Source organism: Monodon monoceros, unplaced genomic scaffold (genome assembly GCF_005190385.1).
Source record: "Monodon monoceros isolate NGI ecotype Baffin Bay Population unplaced genomic scaffold, NGI_Narwhal_1 Super_Scaffold_12, whole genome shotgun sequence".
NCBI lineage: Eukaryota > Metazoa > Chordata > Mammalia > Artiodactyla > Monodontidae > Monodon > Monodon monoceros.
In genome coordinates, this window is record NW_021703768.1 from 66,824,874 (window position 1) to 66,851,965 (window position 27,092).

The 27,092-nt window shown below is 39.0% G+C and overlaps 1 protein-coding gene across 1 annotated transcript in view; it reads right to left on the reverse strand.

Annotated features, from left to right (window-relative positions):
* Nucleotides 1-689: 689 nt before the first annotated feature.
* The window catches only part of HAPLN1 (hyaluronan and proteoglycan link protein 1), a 69,894-nt gene continuing 43,491 nt past the window's right edge, over nt 690-27,092 (reverse strand). The window contains exons 3-5 of the mRNA XM_029217871.1: nt 11,432-11,803; nt 3,538-3,840; nt 690-1,548 (exon numbers count right to left, since the gene is read on the reverse strand). Of these exons, the coding sequence (XP_029073704.1) occupies nt 1,259-1,548; nt 3,538-3,840; nt 11,432-11,803 (965 nt within the window). The 3' untranslated portion in view covers nt 690-1,258. The remainder of the gene's footprint in view (nt 1,549-3,537; nt 3,841-11,431; nt 11,804-27,092) is intronic.

A 27,092-nucleotide genomic window follows, 5' to 3' on the forward strand; every position in this document is an offset into this window, starting at 1 on the left:
AATTGTTTTCCTGAAGCTGTTCTTACCCTTTCGTTTAAAGCCCTGAAGATTTTAGTGTAAACTCTTTGATGACAGCTTCAGCATTTCATTTAAGCCTAATGATGATCAGCAAGAAAAGTGACATCACTGACCACATTTTCTTTATGGAGAAAGGTTTAAAACTACTTTGTTGACTTTTTTCCCCAAACACAGGCACCATTTGGGCTTTCTAGTATATATACAAATAGGAATAATAAGAATTTTTAAAGTTGGGTTCTTATTTCTTGGTTAGACAAGTATAGTAATTCATTCCTTTTATGATTTAAATTTTTGTCATGTAAATAAAGAAATATTAAATATTTTAAAGTTATTTTTATAGGACAATAACATTTCGTAGGCTAACATAAAATCAAGCTGCTAAATTTTACAATTTTTCTGTCCAGCAGTTTATCTATATAACTGCCCTGAGTAGATGCTAAATGCTGCTTAGCAAACGGCCCTTAGAATTTAAATATAACTCAGTAAAGCTACTCAAAAGATAAAACAATTCTTCTCAGGCATGTGTAATTTTAACTAGAAGAAGGTAGGAGTCTCATTGGTTAAATATTATTTGCTTATTTTAGTTTCATACTTCATATAAATGGGATTATTAAGGGGTTTTAACTGTGCTTGTTATTATACATTGGAGTCCATATGAATTTTTTTTTTTTGGTCAAAAAGGCAGGATTTTAAAGAGTAAAATAATTCTGTCTATTGGAGCTTTGAAATATTTTAGAAAAGTGTAGATTGTTCCCTTGTGAAACTGAGTTTTGTGCAGCCTCTCAGAATCTCAGTTTATGTAAAGAAGCCTGTATTTCAAATCTGTTGCTCTAATCTGTTTATTGTAGTGCATTTCAAAATTGTACAAATGTGTAAAATTTGTGCTTGTGGCAGCTGCTACTCTGAGTAGCTTTACTTTCCTTAATTTAATCCTAGCAATCCTTAAGCTATTGCATGCCCCGATCATGAAAGGATACTTCGTTGAGATGATGTAGCCTAAACGGTTTGGCTCTAAAGCCTCCTTATGTAGTGCTTCCCTTAAAATTATATTAATTTATAATATATATTGAATGATAGCTTTACAAAAACAAATTAATGAATTGGTCTTTATGAAAATGACTTTACAGTAAGTAAAAAAGGGTTATCACAGTTTTGGTAACTTGCATGAGTTCATACTGAAAAAAAAAAACCTTTCACATGTTCTTAATGACTTTAAAACTGACGTGCTCTAGGGGCACGCTCAGTTGTATGCTCTGAAGCAGTAGACACCATACAGCTTATGCTTTTTATCTGGGAAACCCACGAAGCGCACTGCAGCCTCAATAGGACTGCAGCGCCTTCTTGGCCTAGAGATGGGGTAGCGGACACTGCCGTCCGCCATCCAGCCTGCATCGCAACGGTCATATCCCAGAAGTTTCCAGGCAGCGAATATCTGGCCCACTTTAGCAATCTGAGCACCATCATTGAGACAGGCCTGCACCGCTTCGTCGTAGGTCAGCTTGGTGGGGTGGATCAGGTAGTAAAATCGGCCTGTGGAGAAAAGGAGAGAGGGTCAGTGGGCCTGTCTGTGGCTCAGCCCCACAGAGGTGGAAGGAGCCCTAAATAGAAGTGTTTCTCAATGAAGGGGGATATAGAGCAGTGTCTGTAAAGGTTCTGAAACACAGGATTGTCAGTTAAATGTAGTGCCCCTAGGTTGCTCTCCATTAAATTAGTTTTTTCCTTGCCCCTTAATGTCAGACATGCCCTTTTAAAGCTGTAAAAAAGAAAAGGGAAATGACAGGTCTCTTTTAGCTAATTAGTGGCAAAAAGGGCCCTTCTGTGGCACTAGAGAAGACAGAATTCCATGTTAAAAGCAAGAGCTATTTAAATTCTAGCTGTAGCAAGACTGAAGCCCAGCACAAGTTTCTAGAGAGGCAAAATTTGAATGTGAAAGGATCAAAAAACATTCCTGACAGAAAAGTCCATTTAAAAATAATCAAAAGCCCTCAAATCCTTTTCATTACAGGTATCAATAAGACATTATTCTTATTCAAAGACTACAGTATGAAAATGCAAAACATACAGGAAGTCACTTGCCATAAATAATATGGACTCAGAATGTGAACTCAGTCTGTTCACTCACTAGCAAAGAGGATGAAGTTAGTTATTTTTTTCAATTTCCCTCTGTGGGAGCTCTGACACCTAACCATTTCTTGATTTTACAAGAAAGAGCAAGTTAGTCTCAACCACTAATTCAATTGTGTTAATGACTGAGATTCCTTCAATTTGTATCAAATATGCATGAAATGTATAAAATATGACATCAACTGACTAAAGTGATACCCATCAGTGCAAGATTTTCTCAGACTTTTAGTTTCTGGCAGAATAGAATCAGACTGTCTAACCTGATTACACATTGTAATGTGATACCCTCCTGCCTCTCTTTAAATACAGATGATTGAAGTCTAAATTAATGCTTGCCTGTTCTTTCTAGACTAAGAGGATATGATTTGGAGAAAGGGCAGCCGTCACGCGAACATTAATAAGAGGGTTAGTTCTATCATCTGTAGCTGAGGCCGGCAAACTACAGCGCACGGGTCCAGTGAGGTTTTATTAGAACACAGTCACACCCATCTGTTTAATATTGTTCACGGCGGCTTTTGTGTTATAACATACAAAGCTACATGGAGTGGTTGCAACAGAGACCATATGGCCCACAAAGCCAAGAATATTTACTGTCTGACCCTTTACAGAAAGTTTGTTGATCCCTGATCCCTTGCTGTTTTTGCCAAAGCATGTCACCAGGCACCTGAAATATAAAATAATGGGGCCAGGGCCGCACGCGTGATTTAATGCTTTACTGTGTCATCTTAAAATTCTTAATAATTGTTTAACAAGAAGCCCACGTTTTCATTTTGCACTGGGCCCTACATGTTACATCACTGGTTCTGGAAGGAGCAAGATAGGGTTGGGAGCTGTGTCACATTCAATGAGTCAGTCATCAACACTGATACAACCTGGATCTCTCACTTCTGCTTTCACTTCCAATGTTATTTCTACTTAATTTTCTTGCAAAGGTCTCTTTATCCTGAGCCCTCTCTTTATCAGAGAGATAATGCTCTCTCTTTATCCTAAGCTTTGCTGATCATCTATGAATAAATTGACATTGTAATTTAGAGAAGATGACCGTGACACAGATGCCATCCTTACTTCAGTGGAGAGGTCTCTATCCCATGGAAGGCACACAGTGGCAGCATCATCTTTGGCAGTAAGAAAAAGACTCCATACAACATGACAGTTAAACTATTTCATAATAACAGTTGGATGCAATAAAACCAAAGAATCATGGAAATATGTACTTTTGCTTGATGTCTTTGGATTTTAAAAAATTATGACATTTAAGAATTTCTTGTATCTGGAGCAACACTTCAAAGCTTTTTTTCTTTTTTTTTAAGTAGATAAGATTAAAAGTTTAATGTCACATCATAGTATGTATTGGTCTCTGGGATAGGAAACAAGGCAGTGTGGTTAATATCTTACCATTGAAGTTGGATGTAAAACAGAAGACGTCATATCTGCTTTTATCTTTGTCCCAAAACCCATAGTTCCTGACTCCGGGCACTGTGTTCTGGCCTCCGCAGGGTTCTCTGGGTTTTGTGATGGGATACTGTACAGACCCATCACTGAGCCAGCCAGCATTGCACCAGTCCAGCCCACCCCTCCAGGCATCGTACAGCTGGTCAAAGGAGGCGATCACAGCATCCTGGTCCAGACAAGCCTGCTGTGCCTCGTGAAAATTGAGATTGTAGCGCCCCAGTCGTGGAAAATAAGGAAATACCACACCTGTCCAGAGGAGAAGGCAAGGAATCGTTAGTGGCACAAATCCCACTTGAGTGGGGAAAAACATAATAGAATCTCCATCAGATGAAGAAGCAGTTTTTGTTCAACTTGCAGTGTTTTCTCATGGTCCCATTTCCCTTCAAACAACCTCTCAGCTCTGAGCATCTCACAGTTAGCTCTTTGGTCTGGTAACTTCAGTGATTTACCTCTTTTGCTAAGAGTTCAGCTCAGTCCTCACAATTCTCCTTTCCGAAACGATGGGTCTGCAGATTATAGTTTCCAAATAGCGCTCCCTGAGAACTTACCTATTGCATATCTGACAACAACATAATTAAGCGGTCTTATTTCATATTAATAAGGTAACTTTTTACAGTGAGGCACTTCCGTAAAAGACATCGTGGCTCTCTTATCTGTTTCAGCTTTTAGTGTAGTTCTTAATCTTATTTAATTCTGTCCTTGAACAATGTGACTAAAATAAGAGCTTTCGTTTTTAAAATGTTTCCATTACTATTTTTCAGTTTCTGTATTCATGTATTGCAAACCGAAACTAAGCTTTTAAAAACATTTTTATTGCAAATAGGAAAAAAAAAAGCTTCCAGAAGCTTGTCCTGTGCAAGGTAGGTACAAAATAGACATCTGTCAAAGTTATTGCCAAAGAATTAAATATTTTAGAGGACAAGAACCCTTAGTATATGTAAACACTGTGACTTGGCACTTGACTTTGGGAAGATGCAACAGCTTTCCAAAAGCATTTCTTTCCGTCAGATAATCATGAGAGATGTCTGAGCTGTTTCACAACTTTCTGCACAGTTTCTTTAAAGGGTAAGGATTGCATCATAAGAAAGCAAAGTTATATCATTTGCTGGACTTTATGAAGGACCACTATCAACATGTCTCTCCCATGGTTGCTAAAAGACAATTAATTTCAAGTGATTATTCAAGGCTTTGCCTTGAATTTTTAAATATAATTAAAAATAATTCATATTTTAGTGTGTGGAATGTAAAAAACTGTCTGCTGACGCAGTAATTTGGTGGATTATATACCAAATGTGCTATTTTATGAGACTGCAGACCCTATACAAGATGGATGCACAATCCACTAACAGTGTAACCAGTACACAGGAAATGTATTCTTTTAGAAATTGTCCTGGAAGACTCTACAAGAAGAAATTTCAGTAGCCTAAATCAAGTCACATCCACTGAAAGTCTCTGCTGGACATGTTTGTCCCTGTAGGGCAGTCCAGCTGGCACCATCCACTAGAGGCAGAGATCCAGGAAGGCTTCCTGATCTCATCCTGCCTTCTCAGGTTCTTGGCTGAAGGATCTGTAAGCTGAATCGGAGCCAAAAGTAAGGAGGAAAAGACTCCCTTCGTTGCCTTTGCCCCCTGCAGCAGTGGGCGGAATGGAGGTGGGGAAGGCCTGAAGATGACTCCTTCTAAGAAGGGCTGTGACCAGGCAGCTAAGACTCAGTCAGCACTGGGAAGGAGCTGCTCTGGTGCTCTCCGTCCCCTCATGCCTTCCATCCTCTTTCTCAGTAACCCCAGGAATGCCAGTGAAAAGGAAAATACTTAATTTGTCCAGTAGAGGTTTCCTTGGCAGCTAGACCTTAAGTGAGAGAAAATCTCAAAGTATTTAAACCAAAATTCAACCATTTAGGTTGAATTACATTTCTCAAATAGTTCAAGATGGTAACAGTGGAGAATGTAGACCCTTTTAATTTATAATAATTTTAAAGACCTAGACAGCCTCTCAGTTTAAATTCACCAGACTGTGTTTGGTGGACTCCCATAGGCATTGTGAAAATTTTTTCCTTAGTAATTTGTCCTTGATTAACCACTGAGTTATGTTTGATTCAGTTCCAAATCCAGTGTAATATATTTCTGAGTTCCTTTCAAATTTAACATAATTTCATGCAATCATTACTCAAAGTCAAAGTGAAACCCTATATTAAAATTTTACTATTTTTCAATTGTAAGAATAAATGATCAACTTACAGTAACTCAAAAGATTTACTTAGCAGATTTTAATTAATGGTTGATGATGCTGGAAAGAACACATTCCAAGTAAATCAAGGTCAATTTCTGTGTCCCCACCAACATTTTAAAAGTTTCACTGTATTGTACACATTTGGTGCATACATTTCAACAATCAAATGTTTCGTGCAAGTGTGGGCATTTCTGGAACTGCATGTTTCTTAGTATTTTATTTATTTGCTCCTTTTACTTTCAGCTAGTTAAGATGTCAACATCTAAGACTATAATTACAGAAACCTTCTTGGCTCTGTGGAAAAAAGTGCAATTCCTACAGCTGAATTATGGAGCAAATGGTGATTGCTTTCATCCGGCATTACAAAAATAAGAAAAGTTAGACTTTCATGGGTGAGAAAGAAGGGTATATGATTATTTTCCAAATATGATTATTTTATACTTATATGTCAAAATATAATCAGAAGCTCTTTTCCATGAAGGGCTGGTATGCATCTCTAAAAAGGGGATTAATAAGGAAGATACCTCACATGGAAAAGAATAATATCAAATGATGTGGGTAGTTTAGTCAACTGAAATGTTTTAAAAACACATTCTTTAAGACTTACAATTGCACAGACCAGTTCATCCTAGTGGTTGGCAAATATCAATTTGTTGGATATATGAAAGGTTTTCATGCCATGGTACATATAAAAGCTTAAGGAAATTTCAGTAACTCCACAAAGTAAATATTTTTAGTAATAAAAAGGTAGAGACCATGCAGAACAATTTTACCTTCTTCAGTGCCTCTCAGAGTACCTTTCAGTGCTATGTACATATCTGAAATTAGCTTTCTATTTCTAAAAGTCCTCAGACTATATTTTTGTGTATTTGGCCCCATTTTCATCAATGGAAGACCAATACAGTGGAAGATTGGCAGCACAAATATGTTTTTCATATTATCTATATGTTTATTGATTGCGCAAATGAATTCTGTATCGGGCTGCTCATGAAAGTCTAGTGACACTCTCCTTGTTATATTCATATAAGGCTTGTCTCTTGCTGGGTGTTGTTTCTAGCAGTGTAGGTAATTTGGTAGTAATCAGAGGGCTTTACCCTATCCAAGATGCTATATGAAAAAAAATTGTGTTTCCACAGCTAATTCCAACTCATAGTAGGTCAGTGTTTCAAAGGGTTTACTTTTTTTTTAATCAGTGTGATTTGAAAAACAGATCTTAAAACACAACTAAGAGCAAGGCATTGCACTCAGTACTCTAGGGTACCTTGAGTTTGGAGTGTGGCCTATTTCTGCAAAGAGTCTATGATTTGATACATATACTATGGATATATAAATTTGAATCCAAGACAGAATAAAATCTTATAAATACAAACCATACAATTTGGGCATCTTGAAGAAGAACGATATTTTTCTAATTGGGAAAATTCTTTGAAGCACATAGCATTTAATCTGGTATTAAAGGGCCAATATGATTAAAGGCATTGTACAATTACAGTTGGAAAGGCAGCTTAATTATGACGTTCAAAATGATATGCTTCCCTGGTCTAATTTATGCATGTTAGAAGATTGACAAGGAGCTTGAGTGAAACTTGCTGATTGGTAGATGGTCCGCTATAAGGATGTAATTGGTAATGGAAAAAGGTCAGGACGTGGAATAAGAGCTAGTAAATGATAACCACAAGGTATCTCTTGTGCTACATGTGGTTTATCATAGCCTTCAAACTCTTATGTATATAATTGCTGCACCTTGAGCATCTACCCCAGACTAGGTGGAAATTGTCAAGTCCCTACCATCCTCAGGTAGCAATCAAGGTTCCTCAGATCTTATTCTATAATTTAAATGTTGTAATTTTATTTTAAAATGAGTTCTTATCTCATGTTGAAGTATATATAGATAAAATAATGTCTTGAGATTTTCTTGAAAATTATTCATTGGGGGTGGGAGTAAATAAAGCAAGATAAAATAAGATTGGCTATATCATGACATTTTTTGAAGCTGGTGATATATAGAGATTCATTATACTAGTCTTTCTACTTTTCCGAGTGTTCGAAATTGGCTATAATAAAAAGTTAAAAATTTGTATCCCACCCTGTTGCCATGCTGAGCCTTAACCAGTCAAGGCGGATGCTGTCCGTGGCATCTGTTATTCACATTTTGGCCTTTGAAGAGTTTCTCCCTCACACCTGTGATGCCCTCTTTCCCACTTTGTCATGCTCTCTACCCCTTGAAAGAACCAGGTGCACCTTTCATGGTCCAAATGAAATGTCTCTTCCTTTCCACCGCCTTCCATTGCATGCAGGCTTTTTTGTATTTGAAAGTATAAACCCATTGTATCAAACATTAACTCACCTATAAACTATTTACTGAGCACTTACTTTGTTTTGGCACTTGACTGCCTCAAGTAGATCCTATTTAGCAGGTGAAGACGGACAATTTGCAAATTTTACAAAACAAAATGTGATTAGAATTACAATGGAAATCTGTAGACGGTGCTCTGAGAACATCATAGCTGGGGGTGGAAGGGGAGGGCTCAGGGTAGAGTTGATCTTTTCTTTTTTAAAAAATAAATTTATTTATTTATTTATTTTTGGCTGAGTTGGGTCTTTTTTGTTGCGTGCGGGCTTTCTCTAGTTGTGGCGAGCGGGGGCTACTCTTCGTTGAGGTGCGCGGGCTTCTCATTGCAGTGGCTTCTCTTTTTGCGGAGCAGAGGCTCTGAGCACACAGGCTTCAGTAGTTGCAGTGTATGGGCTCAGTAGTTGTGGCTCGTGGGCTCTAGAGCGCAGGCTCAGTAGTTGTGGCGCAGGGGCTTAGTTGATCCGCGGCATGTGGGATCTTCCCGGACCACGGCTCGAATCTGTGTCCCCTGCATTGGCAGGCGGATTCTTAACCACTGCGCCACCAGGGAAGTCCCTTTGATCTTATTCTTTTTTTTTTTTTTTTTTTTTTCCGTACGCGGGCCTCTCACTGTTGTGGCCCCTCCCGTTGCGGAGCATAGGCTCCGGACGCGCAGGCTCAGCAGCCATGGCTCACGGGCCCAGCTGCTCCACGGCATGTGGGATCTTCCCGGACCGGGGCACGAACCCGTGTCCCCTGCATTGGCAGGCGGACTCTCAACCACCGCGCCACCAGGGAAGCCCCTGATCTTATTCTTGAAGGAATATATTTTCTCCACTTCAGAAATGAATTCATGTATATAATGTTAAATATGGAAATGTCAGTTATTTCAAGGCAGAGCCTCTGGGTAATGACTGCTTCTGCCCTTTTTATAGTACACAAGAAAGATGGAAAAACATTCTCTGCAGTGAGAATGGGCACACCAATTAATGAAGTATGACCAAAGGACAGTCCCTAAGTCATCTCCCAAATAACTTTGGGGCCTTTGAGAATCTTGAGAAAACTTCAGAAGAACTGAGGCTGTCAAACACCACTGTCTCTCTGAAACCTGCATTTTTTCCCACCCCAACAGAAACTTTCTCCTTCCTGCAAACTCCCAGATCATAGTAGATAAAAGCATTGACTTCATTCAGTGCCCTTGGTATCAAATTCTAGCCCTAGCTCTTACTCCTAGCCATGTTATCTTAGAAAAGGAGCTTTCCCTAAGTTTCAGCTGTCAAGGGACATTACTGAAAGTGAGCAAAATAAATATGCATAGATTAGAGCAATTTGTTTTACCTACTTACTTTACCAAATTCTACCTTATTTTAAAGTACTTACTTTTGAAAGTATCTTAGAATCTTTAATGGACTGTAAGATTGTTCAATGAAAGGAACCATGACTTGGAATTTTTTTGTTTCTCATGGTACGAAAACAGCACTTGTAAAAATATTTATCATTTAAATTGGTTTCTTGGACACATTTACTTAGCTCATATATACGTATGTGCTATATGGTAGAGAAGTGTTATGAAAGCATGGAAAACATGGAGATTTGGGAGAGTGCAGAGCCTATGCAGGAAAAATTACTCTTCTTACAATTCCCCTTCAACACCTCTAATTGCGTCTTAAAGGAAGTCTCAGTTTGACCGTAGAGTGTATTATCTTCTAACACGTGTTAAATCTGCTTTTCAAGAAAAGGGAGAGCTGGCTTCATGCTCAAAGCCACCAGCAAGCATGTATCCATTTATAATTAGAAATATGTTCACTGTACTTATTTTTATGGTTTCCTTCTATTTCTGGCAAGTTATACTGGTTTCTATTTATTTAAAATATATTTTTAAGTAAGTGTAGGGAGATAATAAATATGGCATGTGAATTACTTAAGTTTAAGAAAAAGTAACTTAACAGATAATACAGTTCAACCTATTATTCATAGATTGGAAGCCAAGGTACAATAAGGATAAGTAACTTGCTCTGGTTACAAAACGTATACTGACAAAGCTGGGACTAACATAAGCATCTTGATACTACTAGCGTCCAGTGCCTGATGCCCCTTTGATAAAAGAAAGTGACCCTCAATTAATATTTGATGATTGACTGTCTTCTCTAAGCCAATTACTTCTTTCATCCTGAATAATGCCAATGTTCATGGATATGAAAGTGAATCAATAAAAACTCAAAGTATAAGGGGGCATGCAATCAGGAGCCAAGAACTACAACTAAGAGAGACAAGAGGTCACAAAAATGAACTTTACAACATCAAGCAATGTATCAGATACATAAAGCTAATAAATCTGCATGCATGTGGTGGCACTCTGTGGGATTCAGGTCACATCTTCAATGAAGTGCTAGTGTGCCAAACATATTTTTCCAAAAGCCACAAATCTGGCCTAGAATGTGGAAGGAGCTTCTAGTAAACACACACCTATAGTTTATATAAGGAAGGAAATCTTCTATTAATGCAGCCAAAATTCATCCTTCCATGTAAAGAGACACTGAAATTCATGAATAAAGGGTGTCTTGAGATACATGAGAAACTAAGGACAGGCCTAAAGGCCTTTGGGCAGAGGGGAAACAGGATGGCATGGATACATTTTATTGTTTAGCTTTGTATACATTTTGATCTTTGAACCTACTGAATGTATTACATATTTAAGAAATAAAACTCCCCCCACAAAATGCCTTGACCATTTGGTATTCAGTGTCTAAGAGACTCTGGACCATTAAAAAAAATTACTTCTTTACAAGAATATTTAAATAAATCTAGAGTCTACTTTTTTGTTAAATTAAGTTTTCACAGTTATTTTACAAAATACAATTAAATGTATTTTAGTTAGCAGATGTCCTTCACAAAACTTGCCATTATTTTGAAACTGAGATAATTTTAGAAGCATAATAAAAAAGCCTCCACTCTGAATTTCTTCATAACTATGTAATGAGTTTTAAATTTTGAATGGCATAAGGCAGTTTCTGAATGTTGTTAATTCAGTTCCACTGCATGTTTCTCCTACTTGCAAATAGCTTCAAATTTGCATATAACCATTGTGTGTACATTTCAAATATGAAAGCTGGAATCATAGATTGCAGATTACAAAAGAACAGAAAAACATTCTTTACATGGACTTTTGATTTCTCACATTGGCACCGTGGTAACCATTAGACATTACTTGTCATGAAAAAAAAAAGCAATGATTAATTATCATTCCTAAGTTTTACATGATCTATAGATACTTACCTTGTAAATCTAATGCTACCACCGCAGTATCATCTTCTAATCCTTCAATCACCTCACACTTGTATCTCCCATAATCCTCCAGGGTCAGGTCTGTGATCACCAGAGAAGCATCATTATCACTGCCTCCTTTCAGAAACACTCTTCCCTGGTAGCCTCCATAGGTTTTCTTGTGGTATCCCATGGAAACAAAAACATCCACTTCCTTGAGGTAATCTGAAGTTAGCTTGGTCCACTTAATTCGGATTTTGTGGGTTCCTGAGCCAAGTGCTGTAGGGTCTCGGTAAAATTTACATGGCAGTGTAATATTGCCACCTCTGTGTGAGAACACCTTGGCTTGTTCTGCTTCCACGAGTAGACGGGGGCCATTTTCTGCTATAATTGAAAACAGAGAAAAAAAGGAAAGAACCATTAATATGCTTTTAGACTTTTTTATAATATGAAATATACTACCTACACAGGGTATCTGACAAAGAGTAGCATTGGCAATAAGCTTCTCTGCATTGTTGAGCAGTGATCTTTGAGCCACATAGAAAGGTACCTTTAGTAACTAGAGGGCATCTACAAGGTAGTCATGTCTTTTAAGCTACTGAAAAAAGGAAGGATGTACATTATAATCAATTAGAAACATTGGCTATAATACTCTATAGTCATCTGAAGTTTGAAGATGTCATCATAAATTCTATTTATTTTTCTTCTACAGTTAAATATCAAAAACGTAGAAACAAGACCAAGAGAAGTGACAGGGAACCATAACTATTTCATCAATATAAACCCAAAACATTCAAGCTAGGTAAATTGATCTCTCCCCAGCTGAGCTTTCTAATACGGTAAGTCTGTATTGTATTTCTAGGAAAAGTATACGGCAACATGATTAACTTTCATTGTACTGTTCTGGCCAAAGAATTAGAATGTCCTCCCATCTCTGGCTTCAGTTCAAATATACACCTGCGATATGCCGTTCTGGAGCATTTCAAGCAACATGCATGTATTATTTTCACACAAAGGCCAGACATCAGAAAGGTATTTTTAGTGAGTGCTTTTTAAAAAACTCCAGATTTTGAAATATATTCCTCAAACCTTGGGTGTTAAAAGTGTATCCAAAGTTATATTTATTTTCTAATTAACCAGATAATTATGTTTCTTTATTCCCTTAAATCTCCTTCTACACCCCCCCCCCCCCCCCCCCCCCCTACCCCTGCTTTCTACTGTATCCTGGTTTACAGAATCCTCTCGCTTTGCTTCTGCCTTGCCACGCCTCGCCCTTTTGCTTCCCTCCTCCCTCCTCCAAGGACTTTACTGCCTTCCTGGGAGCACCATGATATTCCTAGCCTGCCAAGTCAGCTCGGCCGCAGGCCTCTGGAGAGCCAGCTGTTATTTTCAGATCTTGGCTTTCTGTGGGGTTTCCCCTGGTTCGCTCGTTGCGCTTTTGACCTTGACAAGGTCTCTTGAGGGTGTGCAAGCTTTGAAAATGAGAAAGCGATATAAGAATTCCTGGACACACATACCTCATCCACACACAGCTCTCAAAGGCTGCCAAAGCTGTCTTTCAAGCAGCCCTTCCTGCTTTAGGCTGGAGGTTCTGAATAAACCTTGGTCACAAATCGTTAACGATAGTACACAGGTCGTCAGGAGGAGTAGCAAGTCATCTCCAGACAAACCTCAAATCTTAGTTATTTAATGGCGCATGTAGGATTCAGATTTTAAAATAAAGGGTCCAAGAATAGACAGTGGTTATATTTTTATCATAGAGCAATCAAAATTCATATTAAAAAATGAACATATTTATGTCAGCCCCAGTCCTCTGAAACTGAACAGTTGAACCACTTTTAAAGCCATCAGTGCCCCTACTTTGAATAGATCATAAACTGAGAGGATAATGGCCTAAGTAAAATGAATCACAAATCCAGCTCATTAAGCATTTCCTTTAGATTCTCTTCTTTATCTTCTTATTTAGGCCCATAGAATCATAAGACATAAAAGGTAAATGTATCCAACTCTACCCTATGTAGAATATTCCCCCTGCAATATCCCCAGGGACTGCATCCATGTTCTACCTAAATATTTGTAGTATCTTCTTTCTGGGAGGAGGAAAAGGTGCTGTTTAATAAGTCTGCTCAGCAATGCCTGAGGCCCTAGGGAACATGGATCTACCCACTACCTTGGGAGGATGCCTGAAGCTGGGCCTTCCCATGCTGGGACTTGAGTTTAGACAAGACATGAGGCCTTCAGAAAGTTGCAGTTTCATGATTCTCTCAAGCTTTTTACTTTAAAGTCAAAACTAATGCCCAGATGCACTGGGCTAAAGGGGAGTTACAGTAGTTAGGAACATGGGCTTTGATGTGTCAGAGACCTTGTTCTAACCTCACCTCTTCAAGTTGCTAGCTCTGAATCCTTGAGCAAGGTGTGCAAGCCCTAAGCCCCAATTTCCTTACATGTGAACTAGGGAAAGTAATGTCTACTATGCATAGTTGACCTAATAGGCACATAAAGCACTTAAAATAATGGCTGACCCAAACTGTTCCTACTGCATAGTTTTCCCCCTGTATTTCTCCTATATGATACTGCCTAATATTGAGCATAATTTTGACATATATTAACCTTCCATGGTTCCACTTACTTATAAAGTTTTTAACCATGTGGAGTAAAATAATACCTACAATGTGTTATATAGGAAACTTGGAAATTATTGTGTGGTTTAGCATAATCATAAGGTATTCCAGAATGAACACAAGGCCTGAGTGTTTTATAAATTAAAGAGTTAAAGCACAGATCAAAAGTCTTATACAAGAGACTGAAATTTCTAATTTTTTTCTGAGGTTAACTGTAAATCGTCTTGTAGTATTTTAGAAGTATAAGCTTCTGATTTTTTTTTAGGTACTATTTACTTATACTCTAGCATTCTGCATAGATGATGACTTACGTGGTATAATGTTGAGACCTAAGCAGACACCAAAAATCCATTGGCTTCCCACAAAATAATTTTTCTAACAAGTCTGCTAGAATGTATAAATTTCCACCATTCTTATTTTTGGGGCAACTGGGGTGTTGAGGTAGTAGATGCCACGAGGCCCTGGCTGAAATTCAAAGAACCCTAAGAAAGTTGGGTAATGTGTAACACTTTGAGTGACTGAGGGCCAGTAACGTTCATTAACCTAAGTCCCCAACATGGCCTTTAGAACAATGTGTTTTATTAGCTTGTTTGCTTCTAGAAGCTCAACACTGCAGATTACACAGCATTGAGCATTGCTGGCGGGAGTGGCCTGTTGCAGAGCAGGTAAGATGTAGGAAAGAGCACTGGCCAGTGAGTCAGGAGCCCTGGGCTCTGTTGCAGGCTCTAGCAGGGCTTAGCTGTTTGAGTGACAGGTCTACATCATGAGAACATTGAGCTTAAGATTCGTATCTGGCTCCCTATGGCAGGTTGTCATGATAGGGATCAGCCAGGAAACACACTAAGAGGGAGAGGGTAGAGGGCTGGAACAAAGGGAGCCTAAAATGCTGATGGCAAACTTTGCACAGTCTTGTCTAGAGTAATCTGATCATTGGGTTAAAAATGTGGATTGGTTTGAAATTAATGTTTAAGTCAAAACTGTTCAATATACAGGGCAGTTGTAAAGCAAATCAAAAGATAAAAATAAACCTTGATCATCAGAATGAGTATTGCTTATCCTTTTTTTTTTTTTTTTTTTTAAATATTAACTAGGGAAAACCAAGCAGCATACATGTGCTCATTTTAGGGGGGCTGAATTTTTTAAAAGTTCAGTCTGTAAGTTACAGGAATTTCATATTTTTATTAGTGAGTGTCAGTGACAGTGATGAAAGATTTGATGGCCTTCATAGACCACAGTTGTCTCCAGGGGAAACAGCAGGGCTTCATTATTATTTTACAGTCTGCTGTGAAATCCAGAGGACATCATTCAGTTTCACCAAATGATGAAAGCAATGGCATGACCGAAAAGCTGATCGTTGTATCACTCTGTAATTTAGATGAAATCTTTTAAACAATAGGACAAAAACAATTTAGAAGTATGGTATTGGACTATTACCTATTGTTCTTAGTTCTATTAAAAGTTTAAACATTTGGGGGGGGGCGGCAGTTCATTGCCAAAGAAATAGAGGTAACAGAAAGAAAAAAAAAGAAAAAGGTGTTATGGGTCAAAGTTTGTCTTTTAAAAATAAATAACTTTTTGGATTGTACAAAATAACCAGTCTTGGTGTTGGTTACTTTCTCACTGGTGTATAATGAAGGAGCCTCCAGACTTTTGGATTTCCTAGACCAATAAAATGTAAAAAGAACCCAAACAAACAAAACTGAGGAACATATTTAAGATGGTTAAACAAAGACAAAAAAATACTCCCCTCCCAAGAAAAAATTCTACCACCATCATTTGATTTCTTTATTGTGGTAAAATACACATAACATAAAATTTGCCATTTTAACCATTTTTAAGTGTGTGATTCAGTGGCATTAATTACTTTCACATTGTTGTGCAACTGAGGCAGGAGATAGATGGGCCACAGGCTGAGCAGCTGGAGTTTGTCCCCTCTGGAGAGATACTTCAAGATGAAGATAACAGCGGGAGCGAGGAGAAGCTGAGCCTGCCCAGGTAAGAGGTACAGAGACCACATATTTTTCATTCTTGAGGTCAGGGAGACCTCCCCGACTACACCTGTGCAGAAAGGCTCCTTGGGTCAAAAAGGGAGGGAGTGCCACCCCATAGTAGGTGATGTCAACCTACCCATAGGCCTCTTCGCTAGAATCCATCCTGGCTAAGAGATGTGCACGCATACAGGGGAGGACCCTGAGACAAACCAAAGATGGACTCAGAACCAGGCAAAGCAAGATTGGCCAGAGGAAACCCAGAAGAAATGCCCCATGTAAGTGATTCAAACTACAACGAGGGCGCGAGTCTCTCTCTGAGTCCTTCAAGTGTGTGTGTGTGTCTATTCACACATATTCTTTTTCTTCCTAATAAACACTTTACTTGTTTCTCTACTTTCCGCCTCTTCGTGGAAGTTCATTTCTACAAAGCCGACGGGCCAGGGGCCTTGTCACTGGCCACTGGCCTTGGTGGTCTAGTGGCAAGGATTCCCCGTCCTCGCTGCCTTGGCCTGACTTCAGTCTCTGGCCGGGGACCTGAAATCCTGCTTCAAGCTGCTGCAGGCCGAGGCCATCTGCGATCACAACCACCATCACCATCTATTTCCAAAACTTTTTCATCACTCCAAATGAAAAACTAATTCCTCCCTGACATTCCAAACGAGTAGGCGGACACTCAAGCACCAGCTCCACGATGAGTCATTTGAAAATGCTGCACGAGGTTTTAAAGATAGTTCCTTATTTTTGTGGCATCTGTTATCACTTTGGTGGGTTGAGATGTGTAAGACTAACACTTTGGAAGCTGTTACTTCCTTTAGGGTAGCCAACCTGCCCGATGATGAGCAACCAGGCTGGATGTGTATCCTTCTCGTTGTGCTTACCACAGTCTACTGAAAACAGTCACTCTGTCTCCCTAGTCCACGTCTTGTTATATTGTTCCTCCAGCATCAATATAGTGCCTGGCATGTGATAAGTGTCTGTGACTGAAATAGACGAATGCCTCCCAGAGGCTGTGCTCAGCTATGGCAGTAGACATAGACCCCGGCCCTTGCTTTATACCATATTGCTCTAAAATGAAAACACTTTATAAAAACAGGTAAAGATACATATTAAAGACACAATATTTAAAAAGAACATAATTTAGACATTGGTCTCTCATCTTACACATTACATTTGAGTAGGATACATAATTTAGGAAAAAATTATCTTACTCATTAATCTTTAACTGTTTATAATTACAGTCAGCCCTCTGTATCTGTGTGTGCCTCATTTGGGATTCAACCAATCAGAGATGGAAAATATTTGAAAACAACATTCCAGAAAGCTCTGAAAAGCAAAACTTCAGTTTGCTTCTTGCCTAAGTATTTACAGCTATTTACATAGCAACATTTACATTGTTTTAGGTATTATAAGGGATGATGCCTGTAGGCTAGGTGCAAATACTGCAACATTTTATACAGGGGACTTGAGCATCTGAGGATTCTGGTATTGGAGTTGAGTCTTGGAACGAATCTCCAGTGGACACTGAGGGGCGACTGTGTTTTGTTTCCTTCAGACTGGAGTAAATCCCATTGTTCCCGGTGTTGCTCACTGGGAGCCAGAAGCTCCCGTCAGTGGTCTTGACTCTGCTGTGTCTTGTCAGCTTTGCATCAGAGATGTTCACAAGGACCCTCCCCTCTGCCCCTCTCTCTCTCCATCTAGTCTTTACTGTCCTTTCAGAGGGCTTTTCATTTATCAGAGACAGAGCTTTAGTTTCTTGCCCAGCTGTTCCTCAATGTAAAGACTCTGAGTCTCTCCTCTATGACTCAGCACTTCAGGAAGGGTGACCTGAAGAGGGCAGGAAAGAAGCTTTAAGGAGGATCCATGGCTGCCCTCTGCCCTCTACTACTTGACTTGGGTTTGAAATCCTGTTGTATTTATCCCTGGCCCATCTTTGCTTTTACCTGGAGTTCAAATGCTGACCTGAAGACATATAAGAATATGTGTGCTTCTTACCATTTGTGTAACTTGGAAAGAAATATGTATACTTACATAAACTATATCTGAAGGAATCACTAGAAACCCATGAAACTAATAACCATGCTAGCCTGTGGAAAGAAAAGGTAGATGTCTGGGTCGAGAGCTCCTGGGCTATTTTCACTGTGTAAACTCCCATATTTAAAAATTTTTGAACTGTGTGCACGTATCACCTGTGCACGCCCTAAGTAGAAATGGAATAAAAATATTTAAAATGGTTGAAAAAAATTAACAAAAAACTTAATTGACAAAGATAAACAAAAAACTTTCCCTAAAGTGTCTCTAGAAATACACACAAGAAGCTGGTAGAAGAAGCTTGTAGCCAGAATTGCAGTATATTGTTATAATTGCAAGATTATATTTCTGGAGAAGACCTATGGCTCTGTTAATAATAATAATGTTATGTTTAAACAGGTCTTCAAAACGTGAAAATTTTACCTCGTTTTTTCAATTCCTTTAAGATACCACCGACAAAGGTACTGACTGTCTTCTAGTTTTGACTATAAAGGAAGAGTCCAAAGCTGAAAATAAGGTAAGTGAAGATTGCTCTTTGCTGTAAAGTGATTACTGCTGTTTCTCACCCTCTGTGACCCTGTCTTTTGGCCTCACAGGCTACAGGAACATACTCCTCCCAACACCCCTCCACCCTCTGCCGGGGCCTACCTGCTCTCTAAACACTGTATAGTCATTGTGCCCTGCTTGTTCCTATCAATCTACAGCTGAACCAGATTACTAGAATTGTGTTTCCAGTTTCCTTAAATGGTATATGACCTGCATTATCTGATGTGATGTGCTGTGGAGCATTCCCTTAGGTATTGACCACATCCAGCTTCCTTCCTGTATGGTCAGACCACTCAAGATGGCTGTTCTCTTGCTTTCTGTACATCCCCTGCTCGACCAGTGCCTGCTTCATGTACTCCCTACTCTCATGACTCACCTTCCTACACAGTTGCCCCAGGCCCCAGCTAATCATTATTCTAGCTTTAGATCAGAACGTCTCCACCACGATAGCTTATCAAAGGGGAGATGAGGGGTGTGTTCCTCTTCTGGTTTCCCTGGTAACTGATGAACCAACCTGACATCATTTCCCCCTAAAAATGGTAACCTCCCCTCTCCCTGGGGAGCTAAGACTGCAGCCAGGTCCTGCCTGCCCTCTGCCACACACAGTGGGGTGTCGCTCCAGGACCTTGCTTCAGACGTGTAAGCTCCCCAATCCATTAAACTGTTGATGTCTCTGTTGCTGACTCTGGGCTCTTTCTTCAGTCTTGAAACTGGGCAGGTACAGGGCTTGTAGGCCTGTGGGGTGCAGCCCAACACTTGCCTTAGAGCTAAATTGATTCTGTGATGGGAGACAGCCCAACACCAACATATAGTGTTGTTTCGGGTGATGTTGATCATGAATGTGTACCATGTTATTATATCCAAGTTTCATAGTAAAAAATAAGGATAAGTGCTATCACTATTTTAGAGCCTGAAGGTTTTTTCAGGGACAGTGGAAACTTTTCTCCCCAGAGGATACTTTAGACAGATCTTTGCCATATAAAAGGTGAGCTTCTTTGCAGGAAATGGGCATCAAGAGCCTCCAAGTAGTTCTAGGGCGTCCATTGAACATAGTTCAAAAATCTGTGTTCTGAGACGTAAACCTGAAACTGGGTTACTATCTTGAAAACTATTGTCTCTTTTTAATTCCTTTTTCTTCATCTTTTTCAACCAGAAAGAAGTAAAGTGTGAAGAAGGTGTTTAGCTCTGTTCTACTAAATTCTTTGTGGCTTTTGTCTTTCCACATTCATTATTGTTTCATCTATTTTCGCAGCAGCTATAGTTTATTGGTTAAGCGTGTGGACTGTGCCTCTTACCTGGTGTCACCTAACCTTTATGTGCTCAGTTTTCTCATCCGTAAAATGGAGTTCAGCCACCTTCTTTGCAGGGTTCTTGTGAGGGTTAAAGGACGTGATACGCTGAGAGCTTAGCCTAGTGCCTGGTACCCTGAGTGCCCAGTAAATGTTGGCTGTTACTAGCAAACATTTACTGAGTGTCCAAAGTGTGCCGGGTATGCAAACCAGCTTCTGTCATCGACATTTTCTTCTTTCCTGTGCTCTTTCAGAAGACAGTTCCTAGAAAGTACTGATTCCTGAAAACTCGCATCTCATCACTGATGATGATTTTCCTAATCTAGTGGTTCTTAGTAGAATAGGAGCTCATTTCAGGACCACCACCTTAAAGCCTTTTCAAAAAAAACCCTGTGTCTAATCCAGCTTCTTCCTGCTTCCTCCTCACTTTCCTTGGGGGTTCCAGTAAGTCTTCGGGGGCTTCCCTGGTGGCGCAGTGGTTGAGAGTCCGCCTGCCGATGCAGGGGACACGGGTTCGTGCCCCGGTCCGGGAAGATCCCACATGCCGCGGAGTGGCTGGGCCCGTGAGCCATGGCCGCTGAGCCTGTGCGTCCAGAGCCTGTGCTCCGCAATGGGAGAGGCCACAACAGTGAGAGGCCTGTGTACCGCAAAAAAAAAAAAAAAAAAAGAAAGTCTTCGTTTGGGTGTAGAGGTGTAGGGTGTATTGGTAGCTGTCACCCCACCTTGCTCCTTGAACTGCTCTCCAGAATCACTATGGTGGCCTGAGGAAAAGTTTCTCCAAGGCTTGAGACCAAATCTTTTTTTCATAGTGATTTGATTTCTTCTGGAACATAATTATATCAGTTGAATGGAATAAAATGGGAGCCGTTTTTACCCACTGCTTCACTCAGAAGTTTTTCAGAGAAGGCTTAGATGGAGGCTGTATGGTTCCTGGTGGGTCAGGAGCAGAGGAATCAGCCTGCCTGAGTTTGAATATCAGCTTTACCACTTAACAGCCATACGACCTGGGGCAAGCTACAGACCCTCTCTCAGCCTCAGTGAGGATAACCACCTTTATACAGTGTGGTGGTGAGGGCTAAATGACATGACCTAGGTAATGAAGTTTCTATTGTGTATCACACATAGTAAGTGGTTTTAAATGCTAATGTTTATTTATCAGTATTATTGCCATTGGTTAAGTCCAATATAACTGGTCCCCAAACTTGAGACAGTCATACTAGCTTTGTCAACTCGGAGTTGTCTGCTCTTGCTAATAATTTTCAGAATTTAAATTTATGCATGTTATCAAAGATTTGTGAGTAAAGAAATAGCATTTGATTTCTATTATTTTAGTCTGAGAAAAAAAATATCACAGATGTAGAGAAATTAAGGAATACATTATAAGAAAATAAAATTTGAATGTTTTACTAATATAGTAAATGACAATCTTTGAAGAATCATACTTTCCAGGACTGTAATACAGACTTCTTTCAAAGGGTGTGGAGAAACTGAAACGTTAGCATGCGTCATTCTTCTTCATTAGGCTGTAATTAACCACACAGTCCCTAATTATTAGAAATGTGTTTTTATGTGGTAGAGGGCTCGGATCTACTTGTCTCTGCTCAGACCATTTCCTCGTTGTGGTAAAACGTAAGGTCAAGTTATCCATAATTTGCAGAAAGGACACTGTTGGTTTTATACATTGGTATGGTTAGTGTCTTCACTTAGTTTGAAAGATATCAAGATAGTACTATCCAGAGTCAGTTCTGGAGGCAAAAGGGAACTTTTGATTCTTAATCAACAATCATGAATTGATAGCCTATAACGTGTCAAGTATTAAGTGTAGTGCTGAAACAAAATGAAAGGTAAGTCGAACACAAAAGCCCAGGTGGGCAAGGCTGAGTGAACATGAAGGGAGCACCACGGTCTTGAGAACACAAGGAGTGAAAGGGACTGTACCATTGCTGGGTGCACGCATTCCATGCTCACGGGGAGCAGGTACTCGTTCCCACTGATGTTGTCCAATGGGAATGCAGGCTGAAAAGCAGCAGGTCTTTGGATTTTTCAACAGATGCTAGAAATACACTTTTTTTTTTTTGGCTGCACCTTGTGGCCTGTGGGATCCCACTTCCCCAACCAGGGATCAAACCTCTGCCCTTACGCTCTTGGCAGTGAAAGCACAGAGTCCTAACCACTGGACCACCAGGGAATTCCCTAGAAATGCACATTTTAATGTGAATATCTCCTATTTTTAAATACTTGCAATTAATTTAGATTTTTTTAAAAAGTTACCTGGGAAAAAAAAATTACCACATATCAGCGATCAAGATTTAGACTCTGGGAAGTGAATATGTGACCTTTGAATCCTCCTTTATCCCACCTGTTGATGCTGAGGGTTTCTGAATTTCAGACCCGGGCGATCTCCTTGTCTCTGCTTGCATTTCCTCCTTCTCCTGTGATCTCATCTAGTCCCATGGCTATAAATGTTGATGTGCTGGTGATTCCAAAACTTTCTAGCAGTGTACTTTTTCCTGAGCTCCGAACTAGTAAATCCAATGACCTGCTGCTCATATACTGGATGCCAAACAAATAACTTTGAGTCCTCCTGTCCTGCCCAGACTTGTTCTTCTCCCAATCTTCCTCAGTTCATTTTATGCCTCCGTCATCTGTCCATTTGTTCAAGCCAAAATCTAGCAGGTGTGTTTGATATGCCCCTTTCCCTTAATCCCTGCGTCTAGTCTGTCAGCAAGTGCTGCCATCTCTACCTCATTTTTTTTTTTTCTTCTCCAAATTGGTTCATCTCCGTCCATCTCCACTGCTACCATCGTGGGCCACACCACCATGATTTCTCACCTAAACTACCTCAAGACCCTCCTAAAGGTCTCCTCACTTTTACTCTTGACCCACCATAATCCAGTAGTCACCTGGTCTTTTGTACATGTAAATCATATTACATCATCCCTTTGCTCAAAACCTTTTAGCCATTTTCAAGCACTTTTAGAATAAAATCTGAACTCTGTACTCTGAACCAAATAAAAAGTACGATGGTCTCACTCATGCCTCCTCTTCCAGTCTCATCTTAAACCACACCCTCTCCACTGCCAGGCTGTAGTCCCTTTAGCTTCTCTCTGGTTTGAAAATACCATGTTTATTCCCATCTCAGAGAATTTGCACTTCCCATTCTTTCTACCTGGAATGCTCTGTCCCTGGGTTTTGAAGTGACAGGCTTCTGCTCACTATTCAGAGCTCAGCCTACAGAGCCCTTCCTAATTCCCCTCTATGGGGTTCATCCTACAGCCCCCTAGGGGCTCTCTCACAAGATTTTCCCCCTTAAAAACACTTTTATATTTATTGTTCATTTGTTTTTATTTATTCAATTACATATGCAAGCCAAATAAATAGTTATAAGAAAAGAGGCCAAAGCTTGGTTTTGGAGCACACTTTGATTTTAATATATTATGGGCAGCCTATAAATAACTGTTATATCATACATCTTTTAAAATAAGATATTCCGTTTACATGGAAACATCTCTATGAAGTATTAACGTCCAATCAGCTTTTCAGTGTTTTAAGCTAATTAAGACCCTTCGTTAATGATTGTGTGATAAAAAAGGCAAAGTGAGAACATAAAATAATCATATGTAAATTCTGGAGATTTAAAACCTTTCAGTATAATTTATGACAGTTTTCAAGAGAAAATAAGAATTGTTCATAACCCACATTATTCTAGGGAAGAAAACTTTAGAATTTTCCTCTCTATTCTTGAAAAAAGCAAAAAACAAAAAAGGAAAAAACCCTTGTGTGAGTGTTCATTATTTTTTACTAGCAATATTATTGGTCACAGATAATCATAAATCCATTGTGAAAAAATGTAGCCATATAACTAAGAAAATAAAAACTGTATGTAATACATACTGTAGTTTATAAGGAAACCTGTCTTTAACTTACATGCCTTTCACCTGTTTCATCTGTGCCTTTCCCTACCATTCAGTAACGCTGAGCCAATCGGACAAACATCATTTCCAATGCTTTCCAGGAACAAGGCAAAGCAAGGAAGCAAACAAACACCACTTCAAATAGAATCCTCTAGAAGTGGAAATCTCCTCACTTCAAGGATATGTTTTCAGTGGTGTTTCTATTTTAAATTTACGACCTCTCTTTAGAAACAAGAGACGACTCTCCCTTCTTTCCACCCCCTTCACCTAATCTGAACCCTTGACTGTAGTAAATGCTCCCTGTTCTAACTTGTTTGTTAATTTTGTACTCGATGGACTATGGTCTTTCTGTGTTTTTATCCTTAATGTCCTTGTCTTGTTTGAGTGGACAGTGTGTGGGAAAGGTAGGTAGAATTCTTGTTTAACTTAATATTCTTTAGTACATTTCACAGCATAATCCTTGAGTATGTAAAAACATACTACTCAGAGCTTATACATGTGGTAATTAGTTATCGAGTAAGCACTCAAGTCAAGCAACCAAGGTGTTTAATTAAAAGAAGATTAAAATGGCTCCAATTTGTACTGACTACTTGATAATCATTTTTGAGAACATATGTAGTGTTGCTACTACATTGTAGCAATACAAAATACACAAAATGTTTTTGAAGTGATTTGTATAGAACTTTTAGATTTCTTATGCTTTCAGTGTCTTCATTTTGAAATAAAAATATTTCTGTAACAAAGATCCCCTCCCACCCCCTATTTTCACTTTGATACCTCTTAATTAAATATTTTAACTTAGCACTTTGGTAGATTTTTGTACTCCAAAATACATTCCTAAAAGAGTAGTTTCCATTCTCCATTTAAAATAAAGAGCCAAAGCAATAAAGAAATCTAACTATTCTTTCTTGGTAGCTGAGAAAGTCAGAGAAATATAGCATGTTGAAATTACTTTAACATTAATCCATTCAGCTATAGGTCAGTGCTTTAGCTGAGTCAACACTGGTTCCAGCAAAGCTGCAACCAAAGAAAAAGGCTTCTCTATTTAATGGATTTTTCTGGGGGGAAAAAAAAAAGCTTTGGGAAAGTTTCCAAACAGTCATTGGCTTCCTGCATAATTTGCCAATTTCAGCACTCAGGATGGAACAGAGAACGCAATGGCTGTTAGTGTGAATTTGTTGCTACCTGAAAATATTATTAAATATAGGTTTTTATACCTGGAAATATTCTAAAATTCATTGTTTTAATAGATGCATTATAGAGTAACATAGAATTCAGCATTTTAGGCTACTCTACAACAAGTTTAGAAATATTCTTAAGGTGTATTTTATGGGTTTAAAAAGTGAGTATGAATACAAAATTCTAAATAGTAGGATATTTTTGTTTGGTAACTAATTATTCTTTTCTTCATATTTCAGCCTCTATATAACACTTATTTTATTGTTTTTTGTCATCTTTGTCGCCCCAATAATATTGTCATTAAGCTCATTGAGGAGATGGTTTGTTCTTCCATAGAGAATAACTCAGTATTTTGCACAAAGAAGGCCAATGTTTAGCAAATGCCCGAATGAGTAGATTATTTCAAAAGGACACACAAATGCACAGAAGACTGGGCAATGGGCTAGCAAATGCAAAGTTGCATTTCATTCCTTGCTTTTCCTATTTATAACCGTTGTGTATGTGTGTATAAATGTATAAACTATATGTGTGTGTGTGTGTACCTAGTGTACCAACTATATAGTTGAGGAAAATTATTGCCATGTTTGACTTATACCTATAATTTAAAGAAACTGCTTTATTGAATGGCAGTTATCACAGTTAGTAGTTCTATATTCATAGTAATGTCTGCCTTTCACTAGATCATAAGCTTGATGAAGACAAAGACTGTGAGTTTTGGTCATCATTCTATTCCCAATGCCTATTAAGGTGCTTACTGTAGATGACACATTTGTGCCCCCCCTCCCAAATTCATATGTTGAAACCTGATTCCCAGTGTGATGATATTTGGAGGTGCGGCCTTTGGAGGTGATTAGGTTATGAGGGTGGAGCCCTCATGAATGGAATTAGTGCCCTTATATAAGGGACCCAGGAGCGGTCCCTTGTCCCCTTCTGCCATGTGAGGACACAGAGAAAAGACAGCCATCTGTGAACTAGGAAGCCAGCTCTCACCAGACACCAAATGTGCCAGCACCATGATCTGGGACTTCCCAGCCTCCAGAACTGTGAGAAATCAATTTCTATTGTTGATAAGCCACCCAGTCTATGGTATTCTGTTATAGCAGGCCAAATAAGTGTATATATGTATGCGTGCAGTATTTTTACATATGTATGTATATGCCTATATACATTTTCCTTCTTCTCTTGGTTTTATTTACTGTATTTATATGGTGATATTCTGGTCAAATGATAAGGCTGTGTTTAAAGCAGTAGGTTCTTATTAACATATTTGGTTTCACATCCTATGGTAAGTTAAGAAGAGAGTTTAGAATTAGGATGTTGCTAATTTTTATAATTTCATGATGAAACTCTCTAATATTTTATAGCTCGTAATTTCTAGATAGTATTATTAACAGTGTATGCATTTAGCCAAATGCAGTTTGGAAAACATAGTTGATATTCATGGATTTTGCATTTGTAGCTGCAGACAGTGTACTCTGCCTCGAAAAGAAAAAAATAAATTATAATTTAACTTTTAGTAAACAGACTCATGGAGTCTGAGTCCAGACAAGTTTTAAGTGGAAGAAAGAATGCTTTTCTAGCTCTCCCATTAAACTTTGGTTCTGTAGATGGTTTATGATCATCCATTATTAAAATCACTTCACTCCTTTTGATCCTCTCTGCACCACCAGATCCCAACTCTGCAGATATTACATAAGGAACACGATAGCATTGCAGTGACCAAATGTAAATCAAATACTCTTCAAAGCTTCGTGCACACATTAGGAGGATTGCTGCATCCTGCCTCTGGTGGATTCTCCTGGATTGTAAGACGCTATGCGCAGTGTGGGAGCGATAAAAAATGACCAAACAAAAATTGCTATAGAAACTCAGAATCCTCTTCCTTATCTGCTGCCTCTCATCGTACAAACTGTAAAGTTTCCTGAGATTTGGAAAGACTGACTAGGACTTGATTAGGAAAAGTTCCTAGATTTTGGCCCTGAATTTATTTAACAAATGTATTGATTACCTATACTATGTGCCCAGTATTAGTTTAGGTGACTGGGATACATCAGACAAAGATCCCTGCCCTCGTGGAGCTGATACATGTTCTTGTGGCAGAGATG